The sequence below is a fragment of the Equus asinus genome, chromosome 15 (genome assembly GCF_041296235.1).
Source record: "Equus asinus isolate D_3611 breed Donkey chromosome 15, EquAss-T2T_v2, whole genome shotgun sequence".
In the NCBI taxonomy this organism is placed as follows: Eukaryota; Metazoa; Chordata; class Mammalia; order Perissodactyla; family Equidae; genus Equus; species Equus asinus.
In genome coordinates this window covers 5,372,564-5,385,189 of record NC_091804.1, presented here as the reverse complement: position 1 = coordinate 5,385,189, position 12,626 = coordinate 5,372,564, and the positions used below count along the sequence as shown (strand labels likewise).

At 40.3% G+C, this 12,626-nt stretch overlaps 1 protein-coding gene across 5 annotated transcripts in view; it reads left to right on the top strand.

Annotated features, from left to right (window-relative positions):
- The window catches only part of CFAP61 (cilia and flagella associated protein 61), a 295,450-nt gene that overhangs the window by 7,344 nt on the left and 275,480 nt on the right, over positions 1-12,626 (top strand). For 4 of the 5 annotated variants that reach the window (XM_014855816.3, XM_070485506.1, XM_044748834.2 and 1 more), the window contains exon 2: positions 7,320-7,470. The exons of the other annotated variant lie outside the window; for it this stretch is intronic. In XM_014855816.3, coding sequence (XP_014711302.2) covers positions 7,328-7,470 — 143 coding nt within the window. In that variant the 5' untranslated portion in view covers positions 7,320-7,327. The remainder of the gene's footprint in view (positions 1-7,319; positions 7,471-12,626) is intronic. 5 annotated transcript variants of the gene reach the window in all.

The window sequence follows — 12,626 nt, the reverse complement described above, 5'->3', positions numbered from 1 at the left end:
ACTCTTTAGCTTCACCTCTTCCTAAAAGCTCTACTTTTTCACTTCCCTCCTCCCACATTTTATGTTTTTGAAATCATATCTAATCTCTTGTTTTGTGTATGTCTATCCATTACCCTCTAATCATTGAAATATGTAATTTTAGCACTTTTGTCTTTTAACCTTCATATTATCTTCATAGGTGGGTGATCTGCTACTTTTACTATATTTTGACCTTTACCTGTGATTTTATTGCCTGGTTTTAAAAATCTTTTTTTATCCCTGTTTGTGGTCATTGCTTTCCCACTTAAATATGTCCCTTCAGCATTTCTGGTAGAACTGGTTTCTTGGTGGTAAACTCCTTTAATTTTTGCTCGTCTGGGAAGCTATTTATCTCTCCTTCCATACTGAATGACAACCTTGATGTATAGAGTATTCTTGGCTGTAGGTTTTTTCCTTTTAGCACTTTAAAAATGTCATACCATTCTCTTCTCACCTGTAGAGTTTCGGCTGAGAAGTCCACTGATAGCTTTATGGGCTTTTCTTTGTATGTCACTTGTTGCCTTTCTCTTGCTGCTTTTAGGATTCTCTCTTTATCTTTAATTTTGGATATATTTTTTTTAAGATTTTATTTTTTTCCTTTTTCTCCCCAAAGCCCCCCAGTACATAGTTGTATATTCTTCGTTGTGGGTCCTTCTAGTTGTGGCATGTGGGATGCTGCCTCAGCGTGGTTTGATGAGCAGTGCCATGTCCGCGCCCAGGATTCAAACCAACAAAACACTCGGCCGCCTGCAGCCGAGTGCGCGAACTTAACCACTCGGCCACGGGGCCAGCCCCTAATTTTGGATATTTTAATTATAATGTGTCTTGGTGTGGGCCTCTTTGGGCTTATCTTATTTAGAGCTCAGGGTGCTTCCTGTACTCGGATGTCTGTTTCCTTCCTTAGGTTAGGAAAATTTTCATCCATTATTGCTTCAAAGAAATTTTCTGCCCCTTTGTCTCTCTCTTCTCCTTCTGGGACACCTATAATCCGAATGTTAGTGAGCTTGATATTGTCCCAGAGTTCCCTTGGATTGTTCTCATTCTGTCTAATTCTTTTCTCTTTTTTCTGTTCTGCTTGGGTGATTTCCTCTAGTCTTTCGTCTAGCTCACTGATCCATTCTTCTGTATCATCTACTCTGCTACTGAGTCCCTGTAGTGAATTTTTCATTTCTGGTATTCTATTATTCACTTCTGATTGGTTCTTTTTTATATTTTCCAGTTCTGTGTTGATGAGCGCACTGTGTTCATCCAGTCTTCTCCCAATATCTGTGAGCATCCTTATGAGTTTTTGTTTGAACTTTTTGTTGGGTAGGTCACTTATTTCTGTTTCATTTATTCCTTTTTCTGGGGTTTTGTCCTGTTCCCTTGTTTCGAATGTATTCCTTTGTCTCCTCATTATGCCTCTTTCTCTGTGCTTATATCTATGTATGAGGTGAGTCAGCTATGTCTCCTGATCTTGGAGAAGTGACCTTATGTAAGAGATGCCTTTGGAGGCCCAGCAGTGTGCTTCCCTCTTGTCACCAGTCCAGAAGATCCAGGAGTGACCTCCTTGTGGGCTGCTTGTGTCCTTTTGCTGTGGCAGGATTTCTCTTAACGCAGGTACCCAGGGAGTCTAGTCTTTCCTTCCCTGGCCAGTCTTTTGTAAATCTTGTTTGGGGAGCCTCAGCACTGTTGGCTACAAGTTCTAACAGCACACTCCTGTTGCAGTTTTCCTGTTAATTGGGGAGGTACCCAGTATAGCTGGTTGCTGGGTTCAGGGGCTTACAGTTGCTATAGGCCTCAGGCCTACAAGGCTGTTGTCAGTTCTCTTAAGAGTTCAGCTGAGTGGGGCTGCCCCTAGGCATGGGAGCACTCAATTGTTTCGGGTTTTGGAAAGTGGGGCTGATCCTTTTTGTGGCTATTTGTGAAGGACAGGTCTTCTGCGACTGATAAGCCTCACCCCCCACAGGACCACACATGCCATCAACACAGTCCTAGTCCCTGCACACTTCCCAACCCCCTGGAGCATACTCTGATGCCCCACTGCAGAGGCCTCCACCTCTCCACCAATGCCCCCCACAGTTTACCTGGTCCTCACACATGCCCTCCCCCACAGAGGTGGACATACTCGCCTGCCTGTAGAGAATCAAGGCACCCAGTCAATGCAGGCTGAAAAGTAGCCTGAGGGCTTGTTGTTGGGTGGGGCCGGTCCCTAGGGCGGGCTGATCTGGATTAAATCTGTGCTCTAGTGGGTGTGGCAGACCCCTGGGCTAACAGACCAGGAGAATTATTTCAGTGGCATCTGTCTGGGTGGGTCTGTGTCAGCACGCCTGGACTAGGTCCGAACAATGGCCACCACCAATGTCTCAGTCTCTGGAGAGGTCTCTCCTCTCATCGAGATGCACCCAGAGCCCACCAGGTGAGTTTCTTTTCACCAAAGGACTGTCAGCCTTCTCTCTGGTGATTTTAACTTGCTGAGACAGGTGAGTTTGGATGTGGAGTTTAAGACCCACGTCTTTTTGGCTTTTGTCTGCCAACTTTCCTGGGGTTATCCCCGCTGCAGTTATTAACCAGCGAAGCCAGATAGTAAGACCCTCATCTCAGTTGTGCTGAGATGCTTATAGTAGTATCGGCCCCTGCTCTGGACCTCACTCCTCCAGGGAGGGCTGCATACCTTAGGGTGGCTCCTGCCTGGCTGGCTGTGAAGCTCCATGGCTGGTGAAGGTGGCTTTTTTTCTCTCCAGAAGGAATTTCTGCCTCTTCCGCCTTAGAACTGTCCCTTGTTGTGGGGGTTCTTTTTATCCAGTTTTCAGTTTTCTATTCAGGGTAATTTTTTCAAAAATAATTGTAACCTGGTTGTGTTCATGGGAAGAGATGAGTTCAGAGTCTGCTTACACTGCCATCTTGATGAGATCTCATTAGCCATTATTTTCAAACAGCATTTTATTTATTCTTTTTGAGATTCCTATAAGACAGATTTTTTTTTTCGTTCTGTATTATGTCTCTTAAGTGCATTCTATTTTTCTATTTCTATGTTTTTCTTTCTAGATAATTTCTTCATAACTGTCTTCCAGTTCATAATTCTCTTTAATTTTATCTAATATGTTCTTAACCCATCCAATTAGTTTAAATTTTAATAACCATATTTTTAATTTTTATAGTTCTGTTCTTTTTTTATAATTCCCTGTTCTCATGACTTTTACTTCTCTTTCTATATTTCTAATAATTGTAAACCTTCTTACTTTATAGTCACTTTCAGAGTCATTGTCTGAAGGTTTAAGCTTCCATGCTATACAGGTGGTGGAGATTGGGATGCCACACCCACTCTGGTCTAGAATTTGGAATCCTTACAAGTATTTTTGTTTTCTTTTCTTTTCTACCTAGAGCTATGGTTAGAGAAAGCTTCCTTGTAACTTCCTTGGGGTAGTGGGTTTAGTTTTCTAATCCCCTCGTTCACGGAGAGGCCTACCCCTCCAAAGTCCAGGCCGTATGTTTTGGTTCTCTGTTTTGCTGAGGTGCATGCTACCCCCATGAAGTGTTAAAACTCTGGCCCTCAGGCTCTATATCAGATCCAGTTGCTTCCTGAGCCACTGCACACAAAGTCATTGTCAGTTGGGTGGAGGGTGACCCTTGCTCATTCTCTTCCTTCTTTTCTTCTCTCCTTTTTCCCAAACTCAGCTCTCTAATTATACTTTTGTATTTTATTTTCTTCAGGATTTTTACATATTTGTAGCATTAGCTTATGATATCATGTTTCACAAACAGGATGTCTCTTTCCAATTTTGCTTTTAAGTTAAAACCAAAACCAGGACTGACAATATTTATGGGCAGTTTTGACAGAAGTCTGGACATTATTAAAGTCCATTTCTACCAAAAGAAAGTAAAGGATATTTGCAAATGTGAAAATTTATTGCCTTTACTAATGCCATGTCTTTATTAGGAAGCACCTAATTTCACATTCCCAGAGCGGTGGGGGACATCATGGAATGTTTAATTGCTTGGATGGTAGTCAGCCAGGTTCTAATTGCCTCCTTTGAAACACTGCTGTCATTTCATTGCTTGTTAATGCTTCCACCAGATTTGGAGTGAGAGGGACCTTCAGGTGAGACCCCTTCCAGTGAGTCTCTCCCTGATGGGCTGTTGCCCACCCAGCATGTGTGGTGTGTGTTTGATCCCCTAAAATGGAAAATACTGTCTGGGATTATACACATGCCACACCCAAAAAAGAGGGCACTTGGATTGGGACCAGGGGTTTCAAAACAGGACTTCGGGTGAAAAAGTCCTGGAGATGAATAGTGGTAATGGTTGCACAATGATGTGAATGTACTTAATGCAACTGAACTGTACACTTAAAAATGGTTAACATGCTAAACTTTATCTTATGCATATTTTACCACAATAAAAAAGGCAGGATTTCAGCCTTATATGTAAAGTTCTATGTTTTTCACAAAGAGAAAGTATTAGGCATTGAAGGTATAATGAAGAAAGCATTATAAGGCATTGCTATGTAATTAAAAATAATTTTAAAAATTAAATGTTAAGAAAGATTGACATTAGGATTAGAACATGAAGTCAACTCATATTGCAGCAGGGCTGTGGAAAGCCATCTTAGAAAGGAAATGCTATCAGGTCACCAGAACTTGACTGCAACTTGATGAAAGGTGTGTTTGTTTACCTAGGGAAGCAAGTGTCTATTGAAAAGGGGATTGATTAGCCCTGTGGTCATCAACAATGTAGAGATGCCCAGGCAAACTGAGAAGGTGCCATCCAATCATCGCCCATCTCTGGGTTTCTTGGCTTGGCATCTCTACAGCGGATGAGGGCCCCTCAGGCTTTGGGAGCTCTGAGCGACTTCTTGATGGCCACCATTTTGAATCCTGAAAATGTCCATGCTCAATAATAATAATATTAATAATTGTGGCTAACATGTACTGAGCACTTAACTATATGTCAGACACTGCTTTCAGTGTGTTGCATATAAGTCATTTATAAAACTCTTTGAGGTATGTATATTATCTCTAAATACAGATAAGGAAACCCAGGAACAGAGAGTGTAATTAAATTGCCCAAGGTCACACAACTAATAAAGGATAGAAGCTGGGTCTCATCCCTAGCGCTCTGATTCCACATCCTGTATTCTTGACCATGGTCCCATGTAGACCACCTTCTGATAGCTGGGCTGTCCATGTAGTTGATCTACAAAAAGAGAGTGCATGGGTGGCTTTGCCATAGCAGGGGTGAAGGCTAAACCAGCTGAAAGACATGTTTATTGACATCTGTAAAGTGTGAAAAAATTTTTGAGCCAATGTTTCAAATTTTGGAGATGTATAAATACCAAGGTTTTCTTCCTTTGCAAAATGTGAAGATCTGCAATTCTGAGCCCACACTTCCACAAGAACATCTGGCTAGAGGTGAGACTAGCGTGAGCTCCTCATTTCTCCGTAGTCACCCTGATACCAAGGCTGCGAGACAGTGGCCACGTAGTGCACGAGGTGGAGAAATGGTTCCCCAGCACCCAGCTCTATCAAAGGTGAGGAAGTCAGGCTTGTACTTAGCCCATGTGACTTTGTTTGTTAGCTCCCTGAGCTACAGAAACATCTGGACTGCTCCACTGTTGACTTTCTCTTTGTACGTGAATAAATTGGCATTTTGGACTCTTCCTTTCAGTTTCTGTGAATTTGGGCAAGGTAGGGCCATCCCTCAGAGCTGGATTTGCTTTGAGAGTGCTGATGATACCTGTTTGTAAGCCTACAAAGTTGAGGGTGGCATGAATTGACCAAGGCAAAGCCCACTGGATGAGGATTCTTGGCTGCTACCTGCTGCCTTCTCAAGTCCCCCTGCATTGCCTCGCTCCTCGAACCTTTAACATCTGAAGGTTATGGTTAAGAGCAGTTGAACTGCAGTTAATCTGAACACCAGTGGATGGTGAGGACAGGGGGACCACTTACCCACAGAGGCAGCTTGCAGGTCACTTAAACAGAGGGGAGTGGCAGGAGGTTGGACTGGAAAGAGATGCCCAAGCTTCTATTTCTGACCAAACGTGTGTTTCTTGAGGTGAGTCACTTCACCTCATGGGCCCCAGTTTCCTCATCTGACAAAGGAGGAGCTTGGTCCAATGCTGTCAGGCCCCTGTGGTGCTCAAGTTCTTTGGTATTTCAGCAAAATGAAAATAATGCAAGGATATATCTAAACAACAACAACAAAAAGTCAAATGATATATTGTGTTTTGAAAGAGAGCTGTACACACTGTATAATTCCATTTATATCATTTTCAAAAATTGGCAAAGATGGTCAATATGATAGAAGTCAGAGTAGTGGCTACCCTTGGAGCGCTGAAGTGATTGGGGGGTGCTACAAGGGAGCCTTCTGGGGTGCTGGACATGTTCCGTATTGTGCATAGTACAATGGTAATGGTACTCAGTAAAGTGGTAATGGTAATGATACTAAATACAATGGTAAAAATTAATTTGTCTGTTTTCAACTTTACTGGCTAGTACATAATAAAATGTTTTCCAGAGGAAAAAGGAAGGAAGGAAAAGAGACACAAAGGAAGGAAAGAAGGAAAGGAAAGAGAGAGAGAGGGAGAGACAGACACACACATACAGTGAGATGCTGAGACACTGAGAGAGAGATTGAAATCATTTTGTGGCCTATTATTCCTGTCAGCAGCATTCCCTAAAATGTCTTTCTGGAATGTTAGACTCTCCACTGTCGCCATCATTAGAGATTCTCCTCAGAAAGGGTGTGGGAAAGGCTGGGTTATATAAAGTCTTCTCAAAGGTTTTAATGCGTATGGTGCTCCCTCAGGAGGGCCATCGCAAGCAGCATTTCCTATACTTATTTGATCACAGAACGTTTTTTTGGTCTCAAAATGTCTCTCAGGACTGCTGCCCTTCAGGGCTCCAGTTTGGGGAACTCTATTTTAGAACACTGGCAGCAGCTGCTAGTCTTTCCCCTGTAACTCGTGACCATGTGCCAGGGTGGCCGATTAAATGTAAGAGAACCCTGAATCAGTAAATCATTCTTTTCAATGTTTTTCATTCCTATTATTAGAATATTTCAAAGAAGCTTTATTGGAAACAAAGAATACAGTTGCAGAAATTTCTAGACAGGCCAATTCTCAGAAACATTATTCTTCTGGAGAGAAACATGTCAGTTGTCACAGGCTACCCCCAGGAGAAAATGTGTCCCTCCAGCACTCTAATACCACATTCACTCTGACCCTACCAAAATTGAATTAATGCCCAATTGTGTAAGTACTGAACCAGACTGGCTTGTCATCTCAGATTGACAGTGGACTGTTTTCTCTCTTTTGGGGACAGGGTGAAAAATGTCCGTACTCACTTCCCCAAGAGGAAAGGTAGAAGTGGTGCATTGCCGAAGAACAGAATCACAGGATATTTATTGTATCAAAAACCTCATTAGAAAATTTACTGAGAAGCTGTTTGGGAGGCTTAATGTCATCTATCTTCTGTAAGTACATAGCTAAGTAGCTTAAGAATGTTGGTCAGTTTTATCACACACCAGGAAGGGACCCCACTCCTCTGTCCTACGGGGCTTATGGCGAAGGAATGGGAAGCAAGAAAATCTGCCCTACTGAGCAGGAGATCTCTGGTAACAACCAATCTCTAAGTCCCCTAGCAACATGCAAATTGAAAGGATTTCTCATGGGTTTTGGATTCAGGCAAACTTTGGTTCAAATCTCAACTGCCCTACCCACTAGTGGAGTCACTTGGGGCAAGTTAATAATATTAACTACCAGTTTTAAGAATTTTTCTGTCAGGCTCTGTGCTTTGCAAACATCATCTTATTTAATTCTGAAGTAGCCACTATCGCGTCCATTTTACAGATGAGAAAATGGAGATCTGCCCAGGGTCAAGCAGTTAGTAAGTGACAAAGCCTGGATTTGTCCTTAACCACTGCTGTTTAAATGTTCTTCTAAGTTTCAAAATATGCATAGATTTTTTTCTTAAAAGATCTTTTTATCTCCCTGTTTTCTTCTGGACACTAGGACATAAATATCCTATAATCGGTTCCTTATGATTTTGATTGAAAAAGATAAGAGATAGCTCAATATTTTGGATTTCATAAAGTTTCACATTAAATATGATTAAAATGTTTAAACTAAAAAGCCAGCCTAAGGCATTAAAATTTGTAGTTTCTGATCACTACACAGATGAACATAATGGAAATTGGCACAATTTTGTTGGAGAGCAGTAGAGCAATATGTATAAAATGCTTTACAATATGCATATCAGTTAAATGATTTCAGTTTTTGCCATCACGGTGGATTGAACACTTTAATGATGTCCTCTGGATGGAAACATGTTAATGCACACACACACACACACACACACACTCAAAAGTCAAGGACTGCTCAGAGAACATTATCAACATGCAATCAGAAACTTCAGAACAACAGAAACCAATGCTGCTTTCTCCCTGAGGAATTTTGCTATCCTCTAGAAACCTTGTGCTTCTGTTTTGACAGCTTTACAAAGATCAGAAGACAAACACTCCCTTCCCCTTGAGAGGGAAGTAGTAGAGGCCTTTGTATCAAACTGGGTTGTGCATTGTAAGGATGAGCGAGACATAAACCCACTGCACAAAAGTGGACCGTGAGGAAACTAGCCTGTTTCTGCCTCAGCATGGAATAAAGCGGGGTAAAGCCTCCCCCAATAACTCATAAGCACCTGTTGATTTGAGGTCCATGTTAATTATCTGTGTGGTCCCCCAAAACTTCAGAACTTCCCAAATAATGAATGCATTTTAGACTGAGAAAAATATGAATTAGTTTACCAATAGACTGAATAAAGGAAAAAAAGTGGATAATTTGATTAAAAGTGGTTGCAGGTTAGTAATGTGTCCAGGAGACTGGCTGAAATAAATACAAACTGTGTCTGAAGGGATGGAGCTTCAATTCAGACTTCAAATAATACACACAGATAAAGTTCCAAGGAACATGAGCTCACAATCAAAAATCACAAATATACAAGGAAACATGCACCGTTAGTGAGAAACAACCACAAAAAATGTACAGCAGAATCAGACTCTCAAAGAATTCAGATATCGTCAGTCAAAGAATATAAAATAGCTATACTTACTATCTCTAACTTGAAAAGATACATTTAAAAAGACCATCAAAATGAATAATGAGATTTCGAAAGTCAAATAGACCATCTAGAAATGAAAATACAGTTAAAATTAAAAGCTCAGTGTATGAAATAAACATCATAATAGACACAGTTGAAGACAGAAGTAATGAACTGGAGGCTCAATGCCAATCAATTATCCAGAATTCAGCACAGCACAAAGAGCCAGAAACAAAAAATAAGACTGGGATATTTAACACTTAGGTCTAGTCAGAATTCTAGAAGGAGATAATGGGAAGTGGAAGAGTGATTATTTAAAGAGATAATGGCTGAGAACTTTCCAGAATTATTGAAAAGCACCAATTCTTAAATCTGGAAAACTCAGTGAATCCCAAACAGGATAAATACACAATGAAATACACAACTAAGCACATCATCATGAGACACCAAAACACCAAAGCTAGAGAGAAGATCTGAAAAATAACCAGAGAGAAATGACAAATTACCTGAAAACAACTAAAGATCAGACTAATGATGATTTCTCACTAGCAACGATGGTAGCCAGAAGATAGTGGAATATCTTCAATATTGGAAAGAAAATACTGTCAAACTAGAATTATATACCCAGTGAAATAATTTTTCAGTACCTAGGGGAAGATGAATGCATTTTCAGACAAATAAAAACTGAGTGAGTTTGTCAATGGACTCTGAATAAAGGAAATTCCTCAGAATATACTCTAGGCAAGAAGGAAGACTATCTCAGCTGGATAGCCCAGGGTATAAGAAGGAAAGTAAACAAGAATATGCATAAATATGTGGGTAAATCTAGGAAAAAATGTAACTTGTATAAAACAATAATATTAATAATGACTAATCTAATATAAATATTAAATATAAATAGTAAGTTATAAGATATAAATAGTAAGTTAGATAAAAAACATGACAGAAATAACAGGGAAATTAGGAGGTGCATGATTAGAATGAAAGTTCTCTTAAGATATTATTCAGGAGGGGGGTGTGGTAGCTAGTATTCAAAGATCTCCTCCTTCCTCCCATGAACCATACATCCTGCATTTATGTCCTTGTATATTCCCTTCTCACACTGAATCAGGGCTGGCCCTGTGTAGAAACCAGCAGAAGTGATACTCTATGACTTCATGTCTAGATCATAAAAAGTCTTGCACTTCCGCTGGGTCTCTTGGAATGCCTCCTCTCGGAATCCAGATGCCATACTGTTAATCTCTCAAGTCAAATGCCACATGTGGGTGCTTCATTTGACAGCCTTGGCTGAGCTCCCAGCAAACAACCAGCACCAACTGGTAGCTGTGTAAGTAAACCCATTTTAGCCATTGAATATTCAAATTACTCCAGCCACAGCCACCATTTGACTACCATCACAAGAGAGAACCCAAGCAAAACTGCTCGGTCAAACTAGTCAACTGACAGAACCATAAGCAACAATAGTAAGCTGTTGTTTTAAACCACTAAGCTTTGGGGTGGTTTGCTACACATCAATTGATAACTGGAACAGAGGATAAAGACTTTGCTAGAAAGATACGTCAACATGGCTACAATAAACGTTAAAAGGATAGGTATAGATGACAAACAATAATGTACTACTGAAATTTCACAAGATTGTAACCTATCATTAACTCAATAAAAAAAAAGGGGATAGGTATAGAGATTATAACTTCTATGCAGGGGAAAATGGAACAAGAAATTTGAAACTAACCCTAAAAGAAAGCAAGAAAGGAGGAGGAAGAAAGAAACAGAAAACGTAGGACAAATTAAAGTCACATAATAGGAAGATGGAAAAAGATTTGATTAGATCAGTAATAACAATAAATGTATTTGGACAAAATTGTCTGGTTAAAAGATAAAGATGGGCAGATTGGCTGAAAACAACAAAACAAAAAGCAGTCATATTTTGTATATAAGGGATACACCTAAGATATAAAGTCACAGAAAGATTTAAAGTCAAAGTATTGTGGGGAAAAAGATGCTAGCCAAAATCTCATCCAAAAAAAAAAAAAGGCTGGTATTGCTATGTAAATGGCAGGCAAAATATACTTTAGGGTGAAGAACATCACTGCAGATAAAGAGGGTCATTATATAATGACAAAAGGTTTAGTGCTTGAGGGAAGTATGACAGCTTTAAACTTGTTTGCTCCTAAGGACACAGTCATAAAATATATAAAGCAAAAGTAAATAGAATCAAAAGATGAAACAGATATACCACCATCATGATGGGAGATTTTAATATATCTCTCTTACTAAATGGAAGATCAAGCAAACTAAAAATCAGTTAAGATATGAAAGATTTCAACAAGAACACAAAGAACTTGATCTAATGGACGTATGTAGAATATTGTACCCAATATTAAGGAATACATATTCTTGTTAAATATACATGCAAACATGTATAAAAATTGACTTCCCCTTAAGCCATAAAGCACGCTCAACAAATTTCAGTGGTTGGTATCATACATAACACATTCTTTGAGCACAGTGCAATGGAGTTAGAAATCAATAATAAAAAGGTAATTAAGAAACAGCCATATATTTTAAAAATTTGAAATACAACTATAAATAATTGTGGGTCAATAAAAATTGGAATATATGGAGTTAAATGAAAATAAAAATATATTTATACAATAGATATATATGTTTGTAAATCGGGGTACATACTATATATAAAATAAAATTAACTTTGTCTAATGCAACTACAGCAGGTGTGGGTATTTATGTTGGAGGCCTTCTCATATTCTCCACACCTCTGTGTTCTTCCCCCCATTCTAGTCCCTAGCTTTTAAATCTGGGCTGGGCCTGTGACTTACCCAATAGAATGTGTTGGAAGTAGTGCTGTGCCGGTCCCAGGCCCAAGTCTTAAGATGGCCTGGCAGCGGGGTTGGCACGAGAGGCCTCCAGGGTACTCATTCCCACGTGCTGATCCTTCAGCAGCCTGAGAGCAAGCACCTCTTCCAATTTTGAATGCTGGGCACTTCTCCTACCTCCCCCTAGTCCCAGCCCTGCCCGGCAGCATTTGGTTTTATGCTCTTGGGAGCCTTGCACCACCAGGTAGAAAGTCTGGCTACTCTGCTGGAGAGGCCATATGGAGAAACCACATGGAGAGGCCATATCACAAGGGAGAGTTGAGAATCCCAGCCCGTGGCAAGAAGCAAGGCCCCAGGTCAGCCGTTGCAGCAACCCTGGGCCATTTGAACCACCCTCACTGAGGCCCAAGGTGTGTGAGTGAAGAAACCATCTTGGAGGTTTTAGCCCTGCAGATACCACTGCTGTACCCTGACTGAATTTCTAACCCATAGAATCATGAGCAAATAAACGGGAGAGGACATCCGCTAGATTTGGAATCATTTGGTATGCGGAAATAGATTAACAAAGCAGCAAGTCTTAGAGGAAACTTATAACCTTAAATTCTTACAGTAGAAGAGAAGAAAGCCTAAAATTAATGTTCTGAGTTTACCTCTAAGTTAGAAAAAGAACAATAGAATCAACTCAAAGAAAAGAGAATGAGGA